The sequence below is a fragment of the Meleagris gallopavo genome, chromosome 1 (genome assembly GCF_905368555.1).
Source record: "Meleagris gallopavo chromosome 1, MGAL_WU_HG_1.1, whole genome shotgun sequence".
NCBI classification, from domain to species: Eukaryota; Metazoa; Chordata; class Aves; order Galliformes; family Phasianidae; genus Meleagris; species Meleagris gallopavo.
In genome coordinates this window covers 177,042,267-177,064,773 of record NC_139404.1, presented here as the reverse complement: position 1 = coordinate 177,064,773, position 22,507 = coordinate 177,042,267, and the positions used below count along the sequence as shown (strand labels likewise).

The 22,507-nt window shown below is 39.5% G+C and overlaps 1 protein-coding gene and 1 long non-coding RNA gene across 2 annotated transcripts in view; both read left to right on the top strand.

Moving 5' to 3' along the window:
• Positions 1-10,605: 10,605 nt before the first annotated feature.
• Positions 10,606-11,600, top strand: LOC146545798 (uncharacterized). The gene is made up of 3 exons (XR_014881288.1): positions 10,606-10,744; positions 10,857-10,945; positions 11,536-11,600. It is a non-coding gene; the product is annotated as an uncharacterized LOC146545798 (long non-coding RNA).
• Positions 11,601-12,000: 400 nt separating this feature from the next.
• Positions 12,001-22,507, top strand: part of RNF17 (ring finger protein 17) — a 43,050-nt gene continuing 32,543 nt past the window's right edge. The window contains exons 1-10 of the mRNA XM_019612092.2: positions 12,001-12,078; positions 13,318-13,402; positions 13,547-13,605; positions 15,116-15,171; positions 16,490-16,589; positions 17,677-17,757; positions 18,783-18,883; positions 19,614-19,785; positions 21,039-21,115; positions 21,783-21,857. Coding sequence (XP_019467637.2) covers positions 12,001-12,078; positions 13,318-13,402; positions 13,547-13,605; positions 15,116-15,171; positions 16,490-16,589; positions 17,677-17,757; positions 18,783-18,883; positions 19,614-19,785; positions 21,039-21,115; positions 21,783-21,857 — 884 coding nt within the window. The remainder of the gene's footprint in view (positions 12,079-13,317; positions 13,403-13,546; positions 13,606-15,115; positions 15,172-16,489; positions 16,590-17,676; positions 17,758-18,782; positions 18,884-19,613; positions 19,786-21,038; positions 21,116-21,782; positions 21,858-22,507) is intronic.

The following is a 22,507-nucleotide window of genomic DNA, read 5'->3' as shown; positions in this document are numbered from 1 at the left end:
TGCAAAAGTGTTTATACAAATGAATCTTCATTTCAGAATCAGGAAAATCAGGAGCACTTTAATTTCAAGGATTTTTAATTTTCCATTTGTTTCAAGATATGAAAATGTTTATCATCACATTTGTTCTTCATATTAAGGAAAGTTTCCTTTTATGGCCTATTGTTTCCACATTGATTTTACAATGGTGACTCTTCCACAAATTATAACAAATTTGAGACACTTTCTGTTTGAAAACTAGATCTGTAAGAGAGATCAGCTCTAGCACCACTGACAGTTGAAATAGGAACTACTAACATCTGAAACGGAAATAAGAGAAGACAGATTGAGATGTAGCATGCAGTATCTGATAACTCTCACCCTCGATAGATGGAGCTAAATGCACTGAGACTAACAGAATTTCAGCTTTCCCATGGCACATGATTTACTTTCCCATTTCAAGGTCTTTTGTCTGGCAGTTCATCTGATGTGCCCTCAGCCTTTGCCACATGAAAATCAAAATGTGGAAATAGCCAGAAAATGATTTAAAACAAAAAGCAAAATTAAAAAGCCTGCAATTGCAGTTCAAGACCAGGAATGTGCCTTTTCAAACAGTCAAACTAGTGAAATAAAAATCAGGTGCACTAAAAAGAATCATAGTCTCCAGTTAAACAAGATATTTGAACATGAATGCCTAATCTAGAAATACAAATGTTCCTTTTAGCTTCAAGGAAGCAAACTGATTTATGAAAACTATTCATAGTCCTAAAACTAGGCATATGATGACATAGCTTGCTGGATGAAGGTCAAGGCTAATCAGATGTGTCTCAAGGTAATTCCACCTACAGTAAGAGACTTAAACACAGGTCAGCTCCAGACTAACCTACTTCAGTGTTTTTGAAAATCCCAAATCTGAAACTACCACATCTATCTCAGTGCATGAAAACAAGCTGTTACATCAAGATGCAGGCAGCCCCAAAAAGATTATTCAGATTCTGCATTCTTTACGCCATCATATTTATTTAGAAAATCAATAAATCATATTTATTATAGAATCATACATAGAAAATGATTTAGGTTGTAAAAATGCTTGAGATCATCAAATCCAACCTTCAATCAACACTACAAATACACCACTAAATCATGTCCCTAGGTGCTATATCCACACATCTCTTAAAATGCTTGGAGGATAGCAACTCTACTCCATTTCTGGGCAGCACATTCCAATGTATAACCACCTTCTCTGTGAAGACAATCTTCCTGATGTCTAATCTAAACCTCCTTCGGTGCAACTTGATGCCTGTCAATTCTCACATGAAAAAAAGAAACCGACATCTACCTCTCTACAATCTCACTTCAGATTGTTATAGAGTAATGAGGTCTCCCCTCAAACTCCTCTTATCCAGACTAAGCAGCCCCAGTTCCCCAGATTCTCCTTATAAATCTTTGTTTCCAGTCCTTTCACCACATTTGTTACTCTCCTTTGAACACAGTCCAGATGTTGAATTTCCTTCTTGTTGAGGAGCTCAAAACAGACTGCAGTATTCAAGATGTGGGCTTAACCTGTCCCAAGTACTGAGGAACGATCACCTTCATAGTCCAATTGCCTAATCACCTCAGAGCTAACAAAATGTTAAGGAATACTGAGGGCATTGCTCAAATGTCTTTTGAATACTGTCAGGCATGGAGCATCAACCACCTTTCTAGGAATTAACAGAATCATAGAATCACGAGGTTGTGAACGACCTTCAAGATCATCTAGCCCAACCGTCCTCCCACTACCATTGCTATCACAAGCACTAAACCATATCTCATAGCTCCTCATACAGACACCTCTTGAACACTGCCAGGGATGGCAACTCCGCCACCTCCTAGGCCAGACCATTCCAGTGCCTGACCACTCTCTGAGAGAAAAAGTTTTCCTTATGTCTAACCTAAACCTCCCTGGTACAACTTGTGGCCATCTCCTCGGGTCCTGTTTGTTGCTGGGAGAAGAGGCCAAACCCCTCCTCACCACAACCTCCCTTCAGGAAGTTGTAGAGCACAGTGAGGTCTCCCCTGAGCCTCCTCTTCTCCAGACTAAATAATCCCAGTTCCCTCAGCCACTTCTCATAAGGCCTGTGCTTCAGACTCCTCACCAGATTCATTGCCCTTCTCTGCAAACGTTCCAGGGCCTCAATGTCTGTTGAGGGGCCCAAAAAATGAACAGATACTTGAGGTGTGGCCTCACCAGTGCTGAGTACAGGGGGATGATCATCTCCCTGCTCCTGCTGGCTGCACTATTTCTAATGCAGACCAGGATGCCATTGGCCCTTTTGGCCATCTGGGCACACTGCTGGCTCATGTTCAGCCATGCATCAAACAACATCCCCAGATCCCTTTCCTCTTCATAGTTATCCAGCCACTCATCCCCAAGCCTCTGGCGCTACATGGGGTTATTGTGGCCAAAGTGCAGGACCCAGCATTTGGCTCTGTTGAACGTCATCCCATTCACCTCAACCCAGCAATCCAGTTTATCTAGATCCCTCTGAAGGGCCTCCCTACCCTCAGGTAGATCAACACCACCTCCCAACTTGGTGTCATCTGCAAACTTACTGCAAACTTACGTATACTCAATCCCTTCATCTAGGTCATCAATAAATATATTAAATAAGATGGGCCCTAGTACCAACCCCAAGGGGACACCACTTGTAATGGGTCGCCAGCTGGACTTAACTCCATTAACCATTACCCATTGGACACAGCCCTCTAGTCAGTTCCTTACCCAAAGAAGGGTATACCTGTCCAGGCCACGGGCAGCCAGTTTCTACAGAATACTATGAGAGACCGTGTCAAAGGCTTTGCTGAAGTCTAAGTAGACTACATCAACAGCCCTTCCCTCAACTACCAGTCTGGTCACCCCATCATAGAAGGAGATGAGATTGGTTGAGCACGACCTGCCCTTCATGAACCCGTGCTGGGCCTGATCCCCTGGATGCCACGCACATGCCGTGTGATCTCACCCAAGATGAGAGTCAGTTCCAGTGTTTAAACAGTAGATAAATTTTTCCTAATATACGATCTGAACCACTCCTGGTCCAGCTTTCTAATCTCACATTCTTTCTGTTATAGCAAATAAAAACAGTATTACTATCTTGCTCAGTGATTGTTGTGAGTTATCTTATTCATAGGGCCATCTCATGCATTCATCTCAGCATCCATCATGGTATACAGCACATAGATATTGACTCAGAAAGACACCGAAAGAGAACGGAGAGGAGAAATAGTTTCTCTGCAGGTGAGGCATTCTGGTTACCTTTACACAAAAAGTTGCAATGAAGGTATAAGCTAAATCTCTCATGTTTTTCACACATAATCTCTGAGGATTCAAGAAGAGACCACATCTGTTTCTCAGAGTGCTTATGTTTTTCTTAAGCCTTTGGCTCCAAGACCACTGATTTTGACTGGCTAATAATTTTCATCTTTGAAAAACAATCACACTTGTGGCATGTGGTCGCAATATGTGTATAACTACCTTCGATCTAGTTAGACAGTAATACATGAAAAAACTGCAAGCTTCATTGTGGACTGAAAAGATTACCAGGGCACCTCGCTGCCCGGGTTACCATGTTTTCACTGTTTTGCAAACAAATTGCGTAAAACACAGTTGGAGCTGTTCCTCCATGCATGAGCAGAAATAAGGCAGTCAAAACTACATGCAATCTTTACAGCATTGTGCATTATAATATTTTCTGCAGTACTCCATTCCACAGACAATAAAATCACTATTAATATTGTCCATCAACATACTTGATTTGTGAAAGCAGTTGCATGGTGCCATGCTCTACTTTTCTTTTTCCTGGAGAGTTTATAGTCATTTTAGAATACACACACATGTAAGCAGTTGAAATATTTCTTTCCAAAAAGTGTTGCTTGGCATTTTTCAGTTTTGGGTTCACATGCTATTCACATACTGCTATTCCTTAGGCTCTAGTAAAGTTTCCTGAAGACTCTGTGTACATTTAGTATTTTAGAGCTACATTTTAAAATGATCTGAACAATAAAGAAGAAGCTTAAAGTTATTCTGTATGATTAAGTGAAAACAAATTACAAGCCTACTCACCAGCGTGTTCCCCTCAGCTATGTGTTTAGAACCAAAGAACATACGCTTTTTTTTGGCTGTTGTACTAACTAAACAGTAATTTACACTCCAAAGATTTGGTGGGGAAAAAAAAGAATATTTCATGAAGAAGAATCTCAGATGGATTTTTAATGTGAAACCAAGTTTCTTAAATATTTTAAAGACCAAAGGAAAAGCTTGGTTTGCAATTTGGGATGCAATTTTATTTCCCATGGCTGATATACAACCTGCAGCTCAGAAAGATGTCAAGATCTTTTACACACATAAATATAATCAAAAGAATGCCAGACAAATTTCAGTGACTACACAAAGCCTTCAGCTAGACCCCACAGGGCACGGCAGTCTCTCTGATATCCTTTCTATATCTGGGCCCAAATTTGTGTCTTGCTAAACAAATAAGTTTTAGAAGTTGAATGATGAAGATAGAAAAAGGTTTTCTTCTTGTATAAAGAGTCTTTCTTTCCAGATGTCTTTCCCCTATTCATATGGTGTGGTCATAGTCTTTTGAATAGTAAATCAAATTGGGAATACATGCTCAGCCTTGCTAGTGGATAGACTTGGAGACATGGAGCTAAAACCTTACCTCTGCTGGGCTCCCAGATCTGGCAGCTGAGCACAACAGACAAAGCTAAGTCACAGGCCAACCTCTGGCTGCCATTTTCCTACATGGAAAAACAGCTGGAAGTACAACAAGAAGTACTGTGTCACAGTCACAATAAAAAACTTGTAAGAGGAATGTCAAGGGATGAAAGCTTGATTCAAATGTGAAAGGCATCTTATAAAAATCACAGTAATATTTTTAATCAAAAGCTTTTATAACCATGAGTTTTCATGCCATATTTCTTGTTAATACATCTGGAGACAGATTTACCAAATTTCTTACACTCTGTTTAAGTCAGGAAAAAAAAATGCATGTAATGAAAGCAGTCTGTGATCAGCACTGAAGGACCAAACTGTCCTCCATTACACTTACAGATGGTTCGTTTTAACTGTCAGGGTGGGTGAGAAAAGGATACCTGGCATATTATACAATTAATTTCATGAGTAGAAAATTAGATACATAACAGCTACTCAATATAAGCAATAAATAACTGTTAGTATGAGGAAATGCCCACTGAGAACAGTCACAGACTGCATTGTTAAATGGAAGGATATGTGCAAGAATTGTGGGGGATCTAAACAGTTACACAACTGCAACATATGGACCCATCTCACTGCATGGTTCCAGAATCATAGAATCATAGAATCATAGAATGACAAGGTTGGAAAGAACCTACAAGATCATCTAGTACAACCATCCTCCCACTACCACTGCTATCACAAGCACTAAACCATATCTCATAGCTCCTCATACAGACACCTCTTGAACACTGCCAGGGACGACGACTCTGCCACCTCCCAGGCCAGGCCATTCCAGTGCCTGACCACTCTCTGAGAGAAAAAGTTCTTCCTTATGTCTAACCTAAACCTCCCTGGTACAACTTGTGGCCATCTCCTCGGGTCCTGTTTGTTGCTGGGAGAAGAGGCCAAACCCCTCCTCACCACAACCTCCCTTCAGGAAGTTGTAGAGCACAGTGAGGTCTCCCCTGAGCCTCCTCTTCTCCAGACTAAATAATCCCAGTTCCCTCAGCCACTTCTCATAAGGCCTGTGCTTCAGACTCCTCACCAGATTCATTGCCCTTCTCTGCAAACGTTCCAGGGCCTCAGTGTCTGTTGAGGGGCCCAAAAAATGAACAGATACTTGAGGTGTGGCCTCACCAGTGCTGAGTACAGGGGGATGATCACCTCCCTGCTCCTGCTGGCTGCACTATTTCTAATGCAGACCAGGATGCCATTGGCCCTTTTGGCCACCCTGGGCACACTGCTGGCTCATGTTCAGCCACGCATCAAACAACACCCCCAGGTCCCTTTCCTCTTCACAGTCATCCAGCCACTCATCCCCAAGCCTCTGGCGCTGCATGGGGTTATTGTGGCCAAAGTGCAGGACTTGGCACTTGGCCTAGAAACACTAGTGGCAACACAAGGAAGGGTAAATATACATCTGGGACCAGAAAAATGTGATACTTCCCTTTTCAAAAACAAGACAGGTTTATATCAACCTTAACTGATCCTGAAAATTCTGTTTGGGCACAGTGATGAGAGCAACATTTTGGCTGAAGTTGAGTACACATGAATGTTTGTTTGAATGACAGTAGGCAGCTAATAGTGTTGTATAAGTCAGCTACTTATAATGACAGAAACTTCACAGAAGGTGCTACAAAAGAAATTAGGCAAATTGGGTCATTTTAGAAATCACTAATATGTACATACTAGTTAAGTAAAAAACAACAACAAAAAAAAATAAATACACACACACACACACAAAAACCTGACATTCTTTGCAAGCCTGATCTCTTTTGTAGCATATAATCTAAACCTGGGATACTTCAGAAAGAAAATTAAAAATAGCATGAACCAGAAACTGTGGGTGATGAGTTGAGACCAAGTACAGTGTGCTCCCTCAGGTATCAGCTTCTTTCTGTTAGGCACCGTAATGTCCTGAGATTGATTACTTGTCTAGCCTGTGTAAGCCTCAGAAAGTGGACAATTCAAATGTTAATCTTCTGGAATCATTGATAAAATTATTCTTCCAATAAACCTGCACATCCCCTATGTACAAACATTTCTAAATATTGCTTTTAGTCTCCCTTCTTTAAACACGTGTGTAGCCATTCCCACAACATTCAGAGGAAAACTTTTTCTGCTTTCCATAGTGATTACATACCAAATAACAAAGACTTGTATCTGCAGAACCTGACAAAAAGAAAAAAAAAAATAACCAAAGGAAAAAAACTGTCCATCTTTAGTGCATTTTGTGGTTAAATTTAGAAAGCAAATTTTATTCTGAGAAAGGACAAGATGTAGAGGATGAGAAAAAAGGGCACTACATGTTCCTGGGAAAGATGATCTACAGAATAGATATATGTTTTCAACCTAGATTTGATTATGAAATATGAAAGAAAATGGTCTGTTCAGTGTTCCCATTGTACTATATTGTAATTGCTATTGTAGACAAAGCTACAGAAGTAGATGAGATCACCCTCAAGTGAGTCCACCCGCGGTTAATCCATGCTGCCATCTTGTGGCTCCCAAGTAGATTGACCTTTTATATGGCATTTTAAGTATTGGAGTGTAAAACCAAGAAACCATGGTAATTTTCTCTCAACAGCTAATTTCACAATTAGAAAATGTTCATTCTATTCTGCATAATTACTGTTGTCTGTCCTAAAATATTAAACCATGTTGCCATTTTTGTCTTCATATTCTCAGAATGGCATGAACACAAAACTGAAGGAAGAGATGAAGTACATGTTTATGTACATGCTGACATACATAAAACAAGATACACATGATAGAATGACGTATATGCATGTATTCTATATTTCCTTCCAATTTATGGGAGATGTGTAGAGAACATCAAGCACAGCTATATTTCTATGAATTTTAACTAGCAATTAAAAAAAAGATTATATACTAAAAACAATTAGCATAAAATTTTAAATAATATGAATACTTTTTCCTATTATTCATTCATTTGTTAAATGCAACTAAAGTTAAAAGTTAAAGTTAAAAGCAAGGATGAGCTATAATTTAATCAAAGAGCTAAGTAGGCCAAATTAGACTTCTCGTCAATGAGCCAGTTGGGCTGCTTTCTAGACAATTTTAGGCACTCTCAGTTTTAAATTGCATTCAGACCTTGAACACAGAAAATCCTTCCCATCATTTCACTTTCTCAGGTACATTCCAACCGATCTGACATTACCTACCCTACATTTAACCCACTATCCACTATTCACTATTCTTCAATAACCTTTATTAGATGTTTTTGGTTGTTTGTTGTTTTTTGTTTTTTTTTTACAAGAAATTAGCTCAGAGTATAGAATAAAAGGGCAAATTTCATGTTCACAATTCATTTCTCAAGTTTGAAATAGAGGAAGTAATTTTCAAAGCTAAAGAGAAGGTGAGAAAACTCCTTAGATGTTAACTTCATTGTGATAAGTGGTTGGACAATCTAAAGGAAAAGACAACTGGGATTTATAGTGAAAGAATGGGGATTACCTCCTATGGGAGTAGTCAAACATGAGTTAACCAAAGATGTGGAAATGATAATGGGCCATAGAACTTGTATCTAAGTTGAGTCTATGAATTTTGATGTCTATATATATTTCAGTTCTCACCCATGTCTTTTGAAAATATTTTACAGAAGCCTTCTCTAGTACATTTTTGATGTACTATGGCTGGGTTTGGTTTTGCAGTGATGTATCTTTATTTTTACATTGCACTTTGCTAGCTACCCTTGTGTAGAAACATCTCACAGAAAACGTGGTAGCTTCCAAATCAAGGTGGAAAGTTAAAAGTAGGCCATTTTCTGAGTCTAGATGTTGAAGATGCCATCTGTGTGCTAGAGACGGAAACGCAGAACTAAAAGACAGCAGCTTGTGAAATTGCTGGAGCTGTGTGGAAGGAAGGTATTTGGGAATCTCTCTTCAAAACTGGAATATAATTTGGTGTTTTTTTATAAATTCACAGAATCACAGAATGGCCGAGGCTGGAGGGGACCTCCAACCCCCCTGCCACAGGCAGGGCCACCAACCTCCCCATTTAATACTAGACCATTTAAATACATAGACCAGTTTCTCTTGAGTTTAAGCAGGTCCTGCTTAATAAAGAGGGCTTCTTGCATAAAGTGCTGAATTAGCTTAGGATAAATTCTAGAAATTTCTGTTCTTCACAAACAAATCATGCTGGAAAGCACATTCAGGTGCAACTGTAGCATTCAAGCTCACCTGGTTTTATTTTACTAAAAGCAAGTGAGAATGTAGTACCATAGGATAGTTTGATGTAGAACTTTGCTGCTCTTTTTAAGTTTTTTTCCATTGAAGTACTCTACTCAAAGGATTAGAGTACTTAGAACAACCCTACTCTGAGGACAGGATGAGAGAGATGGGGCTGTTCAGCCTGCAGAAGAGAAGGCTCCATGGAGACTTGAGAGCAGCCTTTCAGTATCTAAAGGGGAGTATAAGGAGAGACAAATTCTTTAGCAGGGTCTGTTGTTATATTTCAAGGGGAAATGGTTTCCAACTAAAAGAGAGGAGATTTAGATTGGATTAGATTGAAAAAAGCTTTTCACAATAACGGTGGTGAGGCACTGGCACAGGTTGCCCAGAGAGATGGTGGGTGCCCCATCCCTAGAGACACTCAAGGTCAGGCTGGAGGGGGCTCTGAGCACATAATGGAGCTCTCGGTGTCCCTCTTCATGGCAGGGGAGTTGGATTAGGTGGCCCTTAAGGGTCCCTTCCAACCCAAATGATTCCATGATTCTGTAATTAACTTCTGTTGGAGGGGTAAAGCAATCACTGCCTGAGCAGAGGAGACTACTCAGCTGTGATATACAGCTGATCTGCAGTGGCAGGAGAGTTGGACTAAGTGGCCTGTAATGATCCCTTCCAACTCAAGTGATTCTATGATTCTACAGTGAAAAAAGAAACCTAAGATATCATGTGATGTTTTCAATACTGCTTTAATTTCTTCATCAAAACTCCAGTCTAAGAAGCATTTGATACACTTAAGATGAAGGACTTCAGAAGAAAACTACTTTTACAGTGTGAACAGTGCAAAGACACAGATAACTGAAGGCTTGTTAGGTAACCCGCCTCTTGGTTTAGAGGCTTATGGTAGCAATGGTAATGGGAGGATGGTTGGACTAGATGATCTTGCAGGTCACTTCCAACCTTGCAATTCTATGATTCTCTTTGAAATCTGGCCTGGCTTATGATTTAGCAAGAAAAGCTTCTAAAATTGAAAGGGGATATAAGTGGTGTTAGCTGTCTTTTACTGTTTGTGAATTAAATAGAAATGTGGAAATTAGCATGATAATTTTATGATAGCCAAAATAGGAATGGTAAAACACTAGAAGTTGTGCCAGAGGAGGTTCAGGTTGGATATTTCTTCTCAGAAAGTGTGGTGAGACACTGGCACAGGCTGCCCAGGGAGCTGGTGCAGTCACTGTCCCTGGAGGTGTTCAAAAACCATGGAGATGTGGCACTGAGGGCCATGGTTAGTGAGCACTGTGGGAATGGGCTGTGGATGGACTAAGTGATCTCAGTGGTCTATTCCAACCCTAATGATTCTGATTCCTGTTCTGAAAGAAATGAGAATGCGTATGGAAAATAGTAACTCTAAAGTGTGACTTGGCGGCTCTGAGCCATGGCAATGCCTCACCGAAAAGGCTCAGCCCTTGCAGCGAATGTGCGGTGAGGGAGGGATGTGGGAGGAGGTGAGGCCGGGCAGCACCTCACTGCGCCGCGGTGCGCTCTTCCCGCGCGGCCCACAGCAACCGCCTTCCCGCCTCGCTGGGATTGGCTGCGCTGGGAGCAAGGGCAGACGAGGCGCTCGGTGATTGGTTGCGCGGTCGTTGCTTTGCTGCGTGACCGGCTGTGCGAGGTGTGTGGGTACTCGTCGCAGCGACGAGCGCTGGGGGACGCGGGCGGGTTTGGTGTTGGGCAGCTCCGCGGGTATCCGTGTGGCTCCGGGTGCCGGCTGAGAGGGGAGACCGCCTCTCCCCGCTCCTCTTACATTCAGAAGGCTTTATTTTCAAGGAGAAAACAGGTGTTTTCTAGAACTGCGTCTCTTCTCTTTAAGCCTTGCCACGGGGTGTAACCAGCAGTGTTGGCTGAGAAGTTTGTGTTTGTCACTTTTTTCTTCTTTTTTCTGTTGAAAGCGTGACGACATGCTGAGAGGAAAGCAGGAGAGCCCTGTGGATGGCGGTAATGTGGAGGTACAGAAGAGGAGAAAGCTGAATGCTGTCAGGTGTGTGCCTTGGAGGCTGGTGAGATCAATCTGACTGAAGTTCTGACGGTGTAGTTATTGGGAAACAGTACTGAGGGAGTGTGAATAATAATGTCTGTGCTGGGCTGTGAGAGTATTTTCCTTTGTAACGTCTGTAACATTAGCAGTCAGGTATACCTGAGCACTTAGCATTTAGGAGGCTTGGGGGAAAACATTGTGAATGTCTTGAGATGTTTTCAGGTACTGAGGTATTGGGATATGAGTATCTTATATCGTTCTGAATGTATCCTGCAAGAAGATAGCTCTGTTGGTAGGTTCAGTGTATCATTATTAAAATTAGTTAAATTAGTTACACAGGACAAATATGATTCATACTGTTATACGGTCGGTTTCCTAGTGGTGGTTCTAGTGATCTGGTTCCTTAAAACCTCCAGTGCTGCCTTTGTGGGTGACGAACTGTTAGTTTGTGGTTTGTGGCTCATGTACTGAACCTTTTTCCTGTGCAATGCCATTTGGTAAAATTGGGCAAGCTGTGTTCTAAGAGGGCTGGAAATCACCAGTATTTGTGTTATGTTGGTGTCCCTAATGAGTTTAAACCTTTATTTCTGAAGCCAATGCCTTAAGATTCTAGAAGAGGACTTCACAGGACCAAGTTACAGGAGCGACGACTCAAAAGGTATGAATATGAAAGGTAAATTTTTTGGCTCTCCTATTTCCATCACTTTTGCACGATGCAGTATTTATTATTCATTCACCAGCGTTATGGTCTCCCAGTGACAATAGATAGGCTGCAAGATGTGATTAAAGTTACTTTGATGCCTTCTCTTAAGAGTAGTAAATTCTGTTGAGTATGTGCATGTGTAGATACTTCATGAAACATGGTTTTTTCCTAATATAGCTGCATATTTTGAATATGTGTTTTCTTTTGCCGTTTTATTTTCATTTTCATATTTTTATCTTAGTAGCAGTAATATTATGCAGCTAATCGTACAGATAATATCCTAGTCATTAAATGCAAGTAAGTTTTCTGTAGTTTCCATGTAATTTTTGTGCATATTTATAGCTGGACTTACAGCATGTATGTCCAACCTTCAGGCTTGGCTGGGCCACGTTGGGCGAAGAATTGTCTTGGTCTGCATAAACATGCTCTGAAAGTAATGTTTCCTATTTTTTTCTATGGAAATTAGAACAGCTACAAAGAGCATGATAACACTGTTTGACAGAGCAAATTCTCAGTTGCAGAGCTCTGTTTTTCAACGCAGTCACGACGATGAGCTAGGCATTCTCCCTAGCTATGAACAAGAGCCTGCGTGCTGCGCTTGTAACAGTCTGCACCAGTGGAGGTGATCCACTGTTGCCACTGCTGAAATGCATCACGCACTGCCTCACCATGCTCATATGCACTGTTTGGTCTCCATAAACATTGAGCAAGCATCAGTGAATGTCAGTGGGTGGCGTATTTCCAGCATGGAGGAACTCACTGATAAATCCTTGCTTCATACACACTTCCATGTCAGACGCCATTTTGTCAGACTCTCTGCTGCCATCTGTCACATGGCCACAAACGTAACAGTATTGATGAGAAGGATCAGGCTCTACTGCCATAGCACCACCATCTGCCTCTGATGTTGTGAGCCAATAACATAAAGTAGGAAGCGTTAGTTTTGGAGCAGTCCTCACAAAATAAATAATGTAGTTCATGTATTAAGGAACAAAATTTATTTTAATCTTCAGTATTCTTCTTTAAATTAAAAAAAATCAAAAATGTAAAACAAGTGGGATATTTGACCCCAGTTTTTTGAAACTAATGAGTCAGGCTGGTTCAATGGAAATAGATAGTAATTCTAATTCTTAAGCTGCTCATGAGAGATTTTGACTTTTGACTCTTCCTGTATTTCATCTGTGAAAATGATTCTTCACATATGTGTGTACTGCCAAAAAGCCATGACATGAATAAGGCATGGGTGTGAAGCAAAGGATGCTCTCCTCTGTTAAGAGAGAACTTAAAGTCTGATAAAGAGGCATGATCGGATTACTGAGTTGAATGTCTGATTGCAGCTCTAAATGTTCCAGATGAAAATGTGCAGGTAGTGTATTTATATCAATTGGAAACAGTGTCAGAAACAATTTTATTTTTTTTTTTTGTGATCTACAAACCTTTTTCATGTTCCTTCATTAAAACAGAAAGCATGGCTGTGTATTGTTCTCTGTTCAGAGCACTGTGTTTAGCCAAATGCAGACAACTTAGCCATCTCTCGAGTCAGCACTGCCCTCCCTGTGCAGTGGTTTCGGTCACCACAGTGTTAATAGCACAGTGACAGTTTGGTTGTTGCTGAGCGATAGGTGTTTGCCCAGTGCTGCTGCATGGTGTAGAACTGCTGCCACTACAGTAGGGTTTGGGTGTTGGCATCGTGAGCCGTGCCAGGCTGCATGTCGGACGTGCCAGACTTAAGGTTTTCATAATATGCCATCACAAAGGTGAGTGGCTGAATTCCTGTTGAGTTCACTAAGTTTATGTGCAAAACTACTGTAGTGATCATGTATTCCTGATGGTTTTAGTGGTTAATATACTCTCCAGTTTAAATCCTCACAGTCAAGTGCTGTTTATTCTTGATTTTGCAGAGTTGTGCGATGTTGTGAACAATGAAGAGACTGATTTTTTGGGTTCCTCTTCTACAAAAGTAGGTTGATCTAAAGCTTTTTGTTCAGAAGTCATTGTGATGCTCTGAAATAGCAGTATTACAAGATCTTCTAGGTTGTTTTTGAACGTGGTTAAAGTAAGCTCAGCTCCTGACAGAGATAAGTGTGTTCTGTCTGTGGCCTCCAGCTCTCCAACGAGTCTTTGCTGGCACATCTACAAGTGCAGCATAGGTATGCAGTTAGCACCTGGCAAAGTTCAAAGCCTGGTTTTAGGAAAATTTCTTACAGTTGTTGTCAGTGTTCTGCTTTTTCATTTTGCTCATTACTGTGCAAGAAGGGAACCGGTACACGTGTGTTTAAAATAGATAATAGTTCTCCTTTCTCTGTCAGTTACAACTAAAACGAGCTGTTGGAGCAGGTCCAGCGGAGGGCCACAGTTGGAGGGCTGGAGCACTTCCCATATGAGAACAGACTGAGAGAGTTGGGGCTCTTCAGCCTGGAGAAGGCTCTGAGGGCCCTTACTGCGGCCTTCCAGGACCTGAAGGGGGCCTACAGGAAAGCTGGGGAGGGACTGTTCATAAAGGCAGGTAGCAACAGGATGAGGAGAAGTGATTTTTGACTGGAAGGGGGTAGATTTAGATAAGACATCAGTCAGAAATTCATTCCTGTGAGGGTGGTGAGACACCGGAACAGGTTGCCCAGTGAGGTTTTGGATGCCCCCTCGCTGGAGACATTCAGGACCAGGCCGGATGGGGCTGTGAGCAATCTGGTCTACAAGGAGGTGTCCCTGGCTATAGCGGGGGGGTGGAACTAGATGATCTTAAAGGTCACTTTCAACCCAAACCATTCTATGATTGTGTGAAAAAAATTAAGTTAATTTTTTAAAAAAAGAAAGCACTTAAAACAGTAGTGTGTGCCTTACGAATATCTCTCTTCTAGCATTTTTAAGAAAATGCTGTGTTTGTGAATCCTTTCTGCATTACAACACACTGATAGCATTTTGGAAGAAACCCATGTTTTGGACAAACACTCAGAATATTTCTTAGGTGTTTGTAATGTATCTGAAAGATAGGATGTGGCCATTCTGGTGCTTCCATTGTGAAACTCAGATTTGGCCAAATTGCAAAATACAAATATATTAAGTCTTTAAGGGAACTACACTATGTTGTTAAATTTTATTGAAGTTATTTTAGTGAAGTTATTGAAAAACAAGTTTACTAATGCCGTATGTTGGAAGCATTTATTAGTTTTGCGTAGCAGAAAGGAAAAATACTTAGTAAACAGGAAATGAGCATTTTACTTTTACTAGGAACATTATTTATCACAAGGAGAATGATGGCTACAGAACTTCAGCTTGAGATCTGTTTTCTTGCACCACTGGTTGCTCCTGTGAGCAGTGATTGCTGTGAAGCTTGGTCTCATAGAAATATGTACAAGGGATGATTTACTGAAGGTAGAAGCAGGCTTGTAGTGTGTTTTATGTTTGCTTGCTTTTTTACTGGGATTTATATCTGTGTTTGAACTTGTTTTGCTTTTTCCTTCTGACTGTAGACCAAAACTGATGTTAAACTCGGACTGTATGATGGCACCTCAGAAAGGGTAGCAAGGTAAACCTTTTTTTTTCATGTGGTTAGATGCCACGAGGGATGGGAGGGGGGTGGTAGGAATGACTGAGTGTTTTTAACAACTTTTTGTTGACTGACTTATTGGATCTATTATTTTAATTAAAAATGTAAGTATGTTAATACTAATCTGTTCCCAGTATGGCTCTTTAGTGCTGCTAAAAAACAACTGAGGGCATAAGACAAGCACTGAGGGACTCCTGCATTTCTGACATTCAAATGCAAGTCATATTTCATTGAAAGGCAAAAAGAAATAAGTCTGGTTTGGCTCAAAAATACTTGGATCTGAAGGTTTTATACTCTATGAAGGGTAACTCCATGATAAGGGATCTGAGGGAGAACGGAGAACTGCCAAATCCCCACAAGCACTGTATCACTGAGGTGTGTCCTCAGTGCCCCTCCTGTGCCTCTGCACATTCTGCTTAGGTGGCCAGTTCCAGCTGTGAAGGTTAGATGACAGCAGGGTTCTCTGGTCACACTTAAATTACATTAATTTACGTACTTAGCTTAACCTACATGTGAACTTCAAGAGAGTATTAAAGAGAGAGCATGTTTCCCTTAATGCCATTGCCATGGAGGTTCATGTTGATAGAAATAAAAATAGTCAGAGATGATTCTTAAAGTTCCTTTAAAAGTATCTAAGAGATAAGTGCATCTAAGATGTATTGCTGAACTTCAGAGTAAGATGCAACCTCAAAATATCAGTTATGGCTGCCTTTGCAGTAAGGTTCTCCAAGTTCTTTTGCAGTCCGTTGAAAACAAGCTGAGTGCAAGAACAACGTGGTCCTTCCTCTCTGCTGTTTGGTTGGTTTTTTAGGCTGCTTTTGTGAGAGTCTTGGAGGAGAGCTGGGATATGTCACTGTGATAGCATTTAAGAGCTTTTCTACAGTGTCACTAGATTGTTTTGAGATAATCTGTCATCTGTTAAAAAAAATTTTCAACAGTTTCATCAATATTTGATGGGATATCTAAAAGAAAATGGGCAAAAAATGAAAAATAAATGCTGGAATGTTAGTAGTTGTACATATTACTTTCATTTAGAGTGAAGAAGCTACCTTGGAAGCTTTTGTTTTGCCTTCCCAAAATTGTTCTATAAAATAGTAGATGCTACAGATCGATTTTAAGATGATATTGGTAGGAAGGAAACTTGAAAATGTCTGGTATATCACCATGTAAATTCAACTCTGTGTGCGTGTGCTTAATGAAATGTTTGGAAAGACCCAGCTGAGCATTAAAATTTTGGGGGGAAGTTTGTTATTTTATTGAGAATGTGTAGGTTTTTCCTTGAAGTTTTGTTTTGCAGGCCCTTCAGATCTATCACTGGAGAGAAAAATGTTCAGCGCTTGATTTCCTCAGGCAATGGGCAGAAATCTAAACTACTTCTGGTTCCTTCAGCAGACGTGGTGTGTTGATGTTCCATTTCCTTATATTTGCACTTAATATTTTTGTGTGCATGGTTAATACTGCGTTACTTAAAATACAAAAGTTTGCAACTTCAGTAGTTGTGACTTGACGTGGATTTCAAGTGCAACTGTTATGTTAATGAGGTAACAGTGAATTCTGCGTGCACCTAACAAGATCGTAGCTGAAGAGGGTTAATGTGTTCAGTTGGCTGTGCTGTTATGTATTTTGAATTTAATTTGGAGAAAAAATTAAAAACCTACACACTCTTGAGGCTTTACAGTATTTGGTTGGGGTTTTTTTTCTTTCTTTTCAAACTCAAGGCTGCTGCAAGGCACGTGCAGCACATTCTTAAAGGAATCTAGTAGTTTCTCCTGGCAAAAAGACTGTTAGGCAAAACAGTGTTTGAATAAAACAGTGTTTTAAGAGAGATCTGTAAGTTTTCTAAGCAGGTATTTCTGAATGAAATTTGTAAAGTTTCAGGCAGGGTGAAAAAATTTTATGTATATTTTAAACTGACAATTAAATAGGAATTAGTGGTATAGCTTCTACTGGTCCTACTTTTTGCATGGAAATCATCCTGTAAGGTTAGTTTGAAAGCATGTTAAGTTGTAAGCACTTGTCTTGGTTTCTTATTTAGTTTTTGTAACAGTGCACATCAGAGTTTGAATTTTTTCTGAACATTTCTGGAATGCGTCTGTTCCAAATAAACCTTGAACTTTGATGTATTAATGTTGACAAAACAATAGAGCAGATTGCCTTAGCTGCCGCCCCTCCTCCTCCCCCCAATCCATAAATACTGCACTTTGAGAGGACTGCTGTATTTTTTTTCTTTCTTCAATTTGGCATACTTTCTTTGCTTTGTGTTAGTTTTGTTTTCATGCGCTATATTTGATTCCTTATTTTTCTGTGTGCATGCATGCAAATAAATTCTGTGTATTCAGCAGAATGTGATGTAGATGCAGATCCTTTAGAAGACTGGTGGCAGCCACCTCAAGTGCTTGTCTGTCAGAGCTGCAAATGGGTTTAGCTCATGTTATCTTCTAGTCGTGTAAGCAACTCACTATTCATTGGCCAATCTTTCCCTAGGAAAATGAAACTATAGAAGGTATTGATGAAGCTTTGTGGGCAGGTGTATGTAATCTCAGCTGCTTGCAAGATGCACATGAGGTGGGTGAAAACAAACATTTTGGGATTTGCTTAATATAATATTAGCCAAGGTAAAAGCTTTTTGTTTTGAGTACTTGCACACAAATGCATTGTTCAGATGCTCTTAGTGGCTTTGTTTCAACATCTGTACTTAGGTGTTAACACTGTTACTGTGAGTGTGCTGCATTAAACTCCAGGCTGAATGGAGTACTTGACCCTGTGCGTAACTCGAAGTTGTTGGGTCAGTCTGTACATCGACAGAGCCATATATAAGCTAATCTTTGAGTGTTACACATGTTTTTCCTTGGATCAGGCTGGAAATCAGTATCCACTCATGCTCTTGCAACTGAGTTAACTCTCTTCTTTTGCTTCATTTGGATATGAAGGTGGAAATTATCTGTGGACAACAGAAGGTAGTACTTTTCTGGAACAGGCACAGTACAAAAATCCATCTATTTTTATTTACAGTAGAATAAAGAATTCTGAAATACTGGATAGTGCTGTTAAGAGATCTTACCAGTTGTCATTAACAATCACTATTTCCTTTGTACTTTTAATTCTTAGTAAATGTGCCATGGGAAAGCTTGCATTTCTGTATCTGCTATTTACTTATATTTCACATGTACTGTAAGATAGACAGGCATAGAAATGTTCAGTGATCCAAAAGCTTAAAGCCAGACTCATTCTAGTAATCATAGCATTGAAGTGTCCTTAGGACCTGCCCAGGGCCTGCACCAGTGCTCTGTCACCCACACAGCACAGAAGGGCTTCTTGTGTTCAGAAGAAACCTCCTATATGCCAGTTCCTGTTTTTGTTTGAAATTAGAAGTTAGAGAAAACAAAAAGGGTTAATAGGCTCCTGACTATTGTTGTATATTATTTATGTATGATTTCTTCTTTTATAGAAGCCACAGTACACTTCAGTGTAACTGCTGCTTATTACTGTCTGTTAATTGATACTGTTCTGTTTTGTTCTGAATTTAAAATTGGAAAAAAATAACATAAATAATGAACAAGTGCATGTTTGTTCTATGCTGAATGAAATAGATGCTGAAGCACTTGGAATTGGAAGTGAAGCAGGAAGGAGGCAAAGTTTCAGAAATCGTGGATAGAAAACTTGATGAACTTACTACTTGTATCCTGTCAAGGTAGTATTCTCTTCTGAATAGGATGTGCAAGTTGTTTCAAGAGCTTTTCAATGTTCTTCAAAGTGATTTCATAAATCTTGGCTTTACTTTAATTTTTCCGCAGTATTTTTGCCTGTTCATAATTGTATCTTAGTTCCTGAGCTGGTTTGCGTAGTTGGAAAACACCAGCATATGCAGCCTCTGTTTTTCAGAAAAAGAAAAAAAAATCTCATAGTATTAATGATGATCAGCTTAACAGCAAGGAAAGCTTAAAAAAAAAAAAAAAAAAAGTTTTCTACAGATGTTGACAGAAGCCCAAGGATTTTTATTTCCTCATCTTTAAGAATATTTGTCTTTCAGATTGATATATATAGATACTTAGAGTGCTGTGTGCCTTTGGAAAGCTTAGTACTCCAGAAGAACATCTGAAAGGCAGATCTTAAAACTCTGAGTTGTAAAATCCAACAGTTATCTACTGGATGCGTATGGAATTTTCTGTAGGCTTGAGTGCAATTGTGATTTTAAATACGGAAAAAAAATCATTTATCCAAAGGAAACAGCTTTTCTCTATAAATTCTCTTAAAGTTCTTTGTTTTCTGTGACTTCTGTATTGGGTTTTTATGCTGTCTGTGAAGAAAACAGTGTTTGTGTGAGTTGCATTCAGCTAGTATACCAGTAATTATATTTCATATTTCAGATCTGATGTGATGAGTGCTTAATAAATTTTTGAAAAGTAATGTTTTTAATACAGGAAAAGGAAACTGCATGCAGAATTAGTGAAGAGCATTGACAACTACAGTGTTGGTATTGCAACAGCTAAGCAATACATAGAAGAGAAGAAAAAATGCTTGATTGGTGCCATTAGGATTGCAAAGGAGCTAAAAATTACACCTTCTGTAAGAACCTATTGTGACCTGACTCAGGTAAGGAAAATTTGGTAACAATACAATTCTGAATGTGAAAATTTTCATCATCTGTTTTTGTTTTGTTAACTTAAATACTGAGATTTTTGCAGTAATATGTTCTGTACACATCTGCATGCACCTTGCCAGTTCAAGGTCGATCTTGGCCACAAATTTGAATCTCGCTATTGACATGAAACAAAAAAGATGATCTGTGTCTCACAGTGCTTCCTTTCTCTGTAATGGCTGCTGGAGGAGAATGAGAGGAAGCTAAGAGCTTTTCAGTGAAAGGGCAGTGTTGTCATGATTTCACATTCATCTTAATCCTTGTCCATTCTGGAGATCTCCAGCCTTCTCACTGAAATATGCCAAAATTCAGTATGCTCTGCAGATCCTCCTGATGCTAGGCCTTCACTTCCACAATTCCTCTGCATTAGAACTATTACTTACAGAAATGCATGTACCTGCTGTATGGTATCAGACCAAAGCTCCATACAGTGAGGTAACCTCTCCTTCCCAACAGAGAGGAAAAGATGTTTGAAGGAATTGTCTGCGAATTTGGGCGTTGAAAGGTTGATTTCAGTAATGCATGGGCATTTATTTGTATATTACGTGTATGTTTGCATATGTAGTGACACTTTGTTCCATGTTTTAATACTTAAAAGGAAATGGATATTGAAGAACTTCCTTTGTTATTCTAAATTGATCACCTTATTGTTTCATTTGGAGCTTTTTAATCCTCATGTTAAGCAAAATCATGGAATCATTATTTGTTATTCATTAGTCATTTTTCCATGCAGTTTGATTTTTAGACTGTCATATTTCCTGCATCCAGTGTCACTTCCCATTTGCAGAAGCTTGGTGTCCTACATCTGACCCAGGAAGGAAGTCTTATCCCTTGCACCTTTCTTTTTGGCATTTGTTCTTAACTTTGCTCAACCTAACCTCTGGGACCTGGCACCCACAGTTTTCCTCCCATAGGCCCATCTTTTTATTTAGTATCACCTTCTGAGTAGCTGTCAGTGCAAAAGAATAATCCAACTCTTGCTTTTAGTTCCGTGCTGTGGTTACAAAATCCCCACCTGTGAGTGTTAGGAATCCAGGAAGGCCTACCTAAGAACTGGCTACTGCCTTCCAATGAGTATGTTTCTGGGTGGTTGGTTGTTTGTAGAATTGAAGACATTTCATTCAGACTTTTTCAAATTGTAAATAAAGATTCCTGCATGACTTGCTTCTTGTATAATACCAACCAAAACTGCACTTGATTATTTCAGGTTATTCGTGATTTGACGTTTCCAGTTGATACTGAGCTCTCAAGAGTGAAGAGTTTGAAGGAAAAAACAGTTCCAAGGTAAAGGACTGAAGTGGGTGGTATACTGAGAGCAAAATGGACACACTGTTCTTTTAATTGTAAAAGCTTTTCTGTTAATAGTAAAGCAGCAGAAACCAAGCTGATTCATTTGCACAGTTCTAAAAAATATCAGTTCAGAAATACACAAATAAATTGCTGGAAAGGCGCAATTGCCTTCATCTGAGGCATGAGGAGAAAGCACACAAAATGTGCTGATGTGTAGAGAAATACATGTGTTGAAAATACCCTTAACAGAAATCTGCCACTTCTAAACTTAGTCCCCTTCCTTTACAAGTAGAAGTGTGACGGGCAAATGTTGGTTGAATTCTTATTCTTGATATCAGTCCTTACCTGGTGCAAAGATGAATGCTTCTTGGTGTCTGAGAGGAAATCGGTGGTGATGGGTGTAGTAAATGCAAAAACTGAGCAAGTAGATGTTGGAGTGTCCTGTGCATGAGAAATAAAAACCATAGGAAGGCAGGAGAATTTCTAGTATGTATGTGAAAACAAATGAGCTCAAAGTTCACAGGAGCAGAAGAATGACACTGGAGTAATTAGTCTCTTCTTTTGCCTGTCCATGACAATTTTGTGCCAAAAAGCATCACGTGTATTAAACTGCTAGTTTATAGACATTTGTGGTGATGGCTGTGATGCTTTTTCTCTCGAGATTGTTCCTGAACACGGATGAGATTATGTCATTATTACAAAATATGGGGAAGATTGAATGGGAAACATCGGTATAGTAAGTATTTTTTTAATGAAGAGTAATAGGTACAGTGATTTAATAAGTACAGTAATTTAATCTTTCAATGGCTAAATATAGAGAGTAAATGAAAAGAAACTAATGCTTTGTAGATGTATAATGAACCAAACTGAAATCTGAGTTATTTGTGCTTCAGTCAACACTTAATTAATCCACTTAGCATTTCAGTTTTGATGCTTCTGTTGTACTTCTTTTTTCACATAACTATTATCTCCCTAAAGTAATTAAGTTTTCAGTATTTTTTATGCTGTGTGCTTTTCAGATTTCGCGTTTATTGATAACAATAGAAATGTTTATCACTTCAGCATATGACAGTTGGCTCGCATTACTGTAAATAAATCTCTCAAATCAATGGCAAATACTAAAATTCGTAATGTTTTGGCCTTTGTAATCTAAACTCTGGGTTGTCACAGACCCAAATAAGTGACCTAAGATGAATAAGAAGGAAAATACTTTCAAGATTACAATTGCTTTTATGTTATTTGTCTCTTGGATTTATTTTTTCTGCAGCCTTAGACAAAAGCTTGAGAAAATGAAATGGACTTGCTGTGAGGATTCCTCTGGTTAGCTCTGGTTATATTAAAAAGTGTTACAACATGCTGTAACTGTCAGTAGTAGGTCATCTAGCA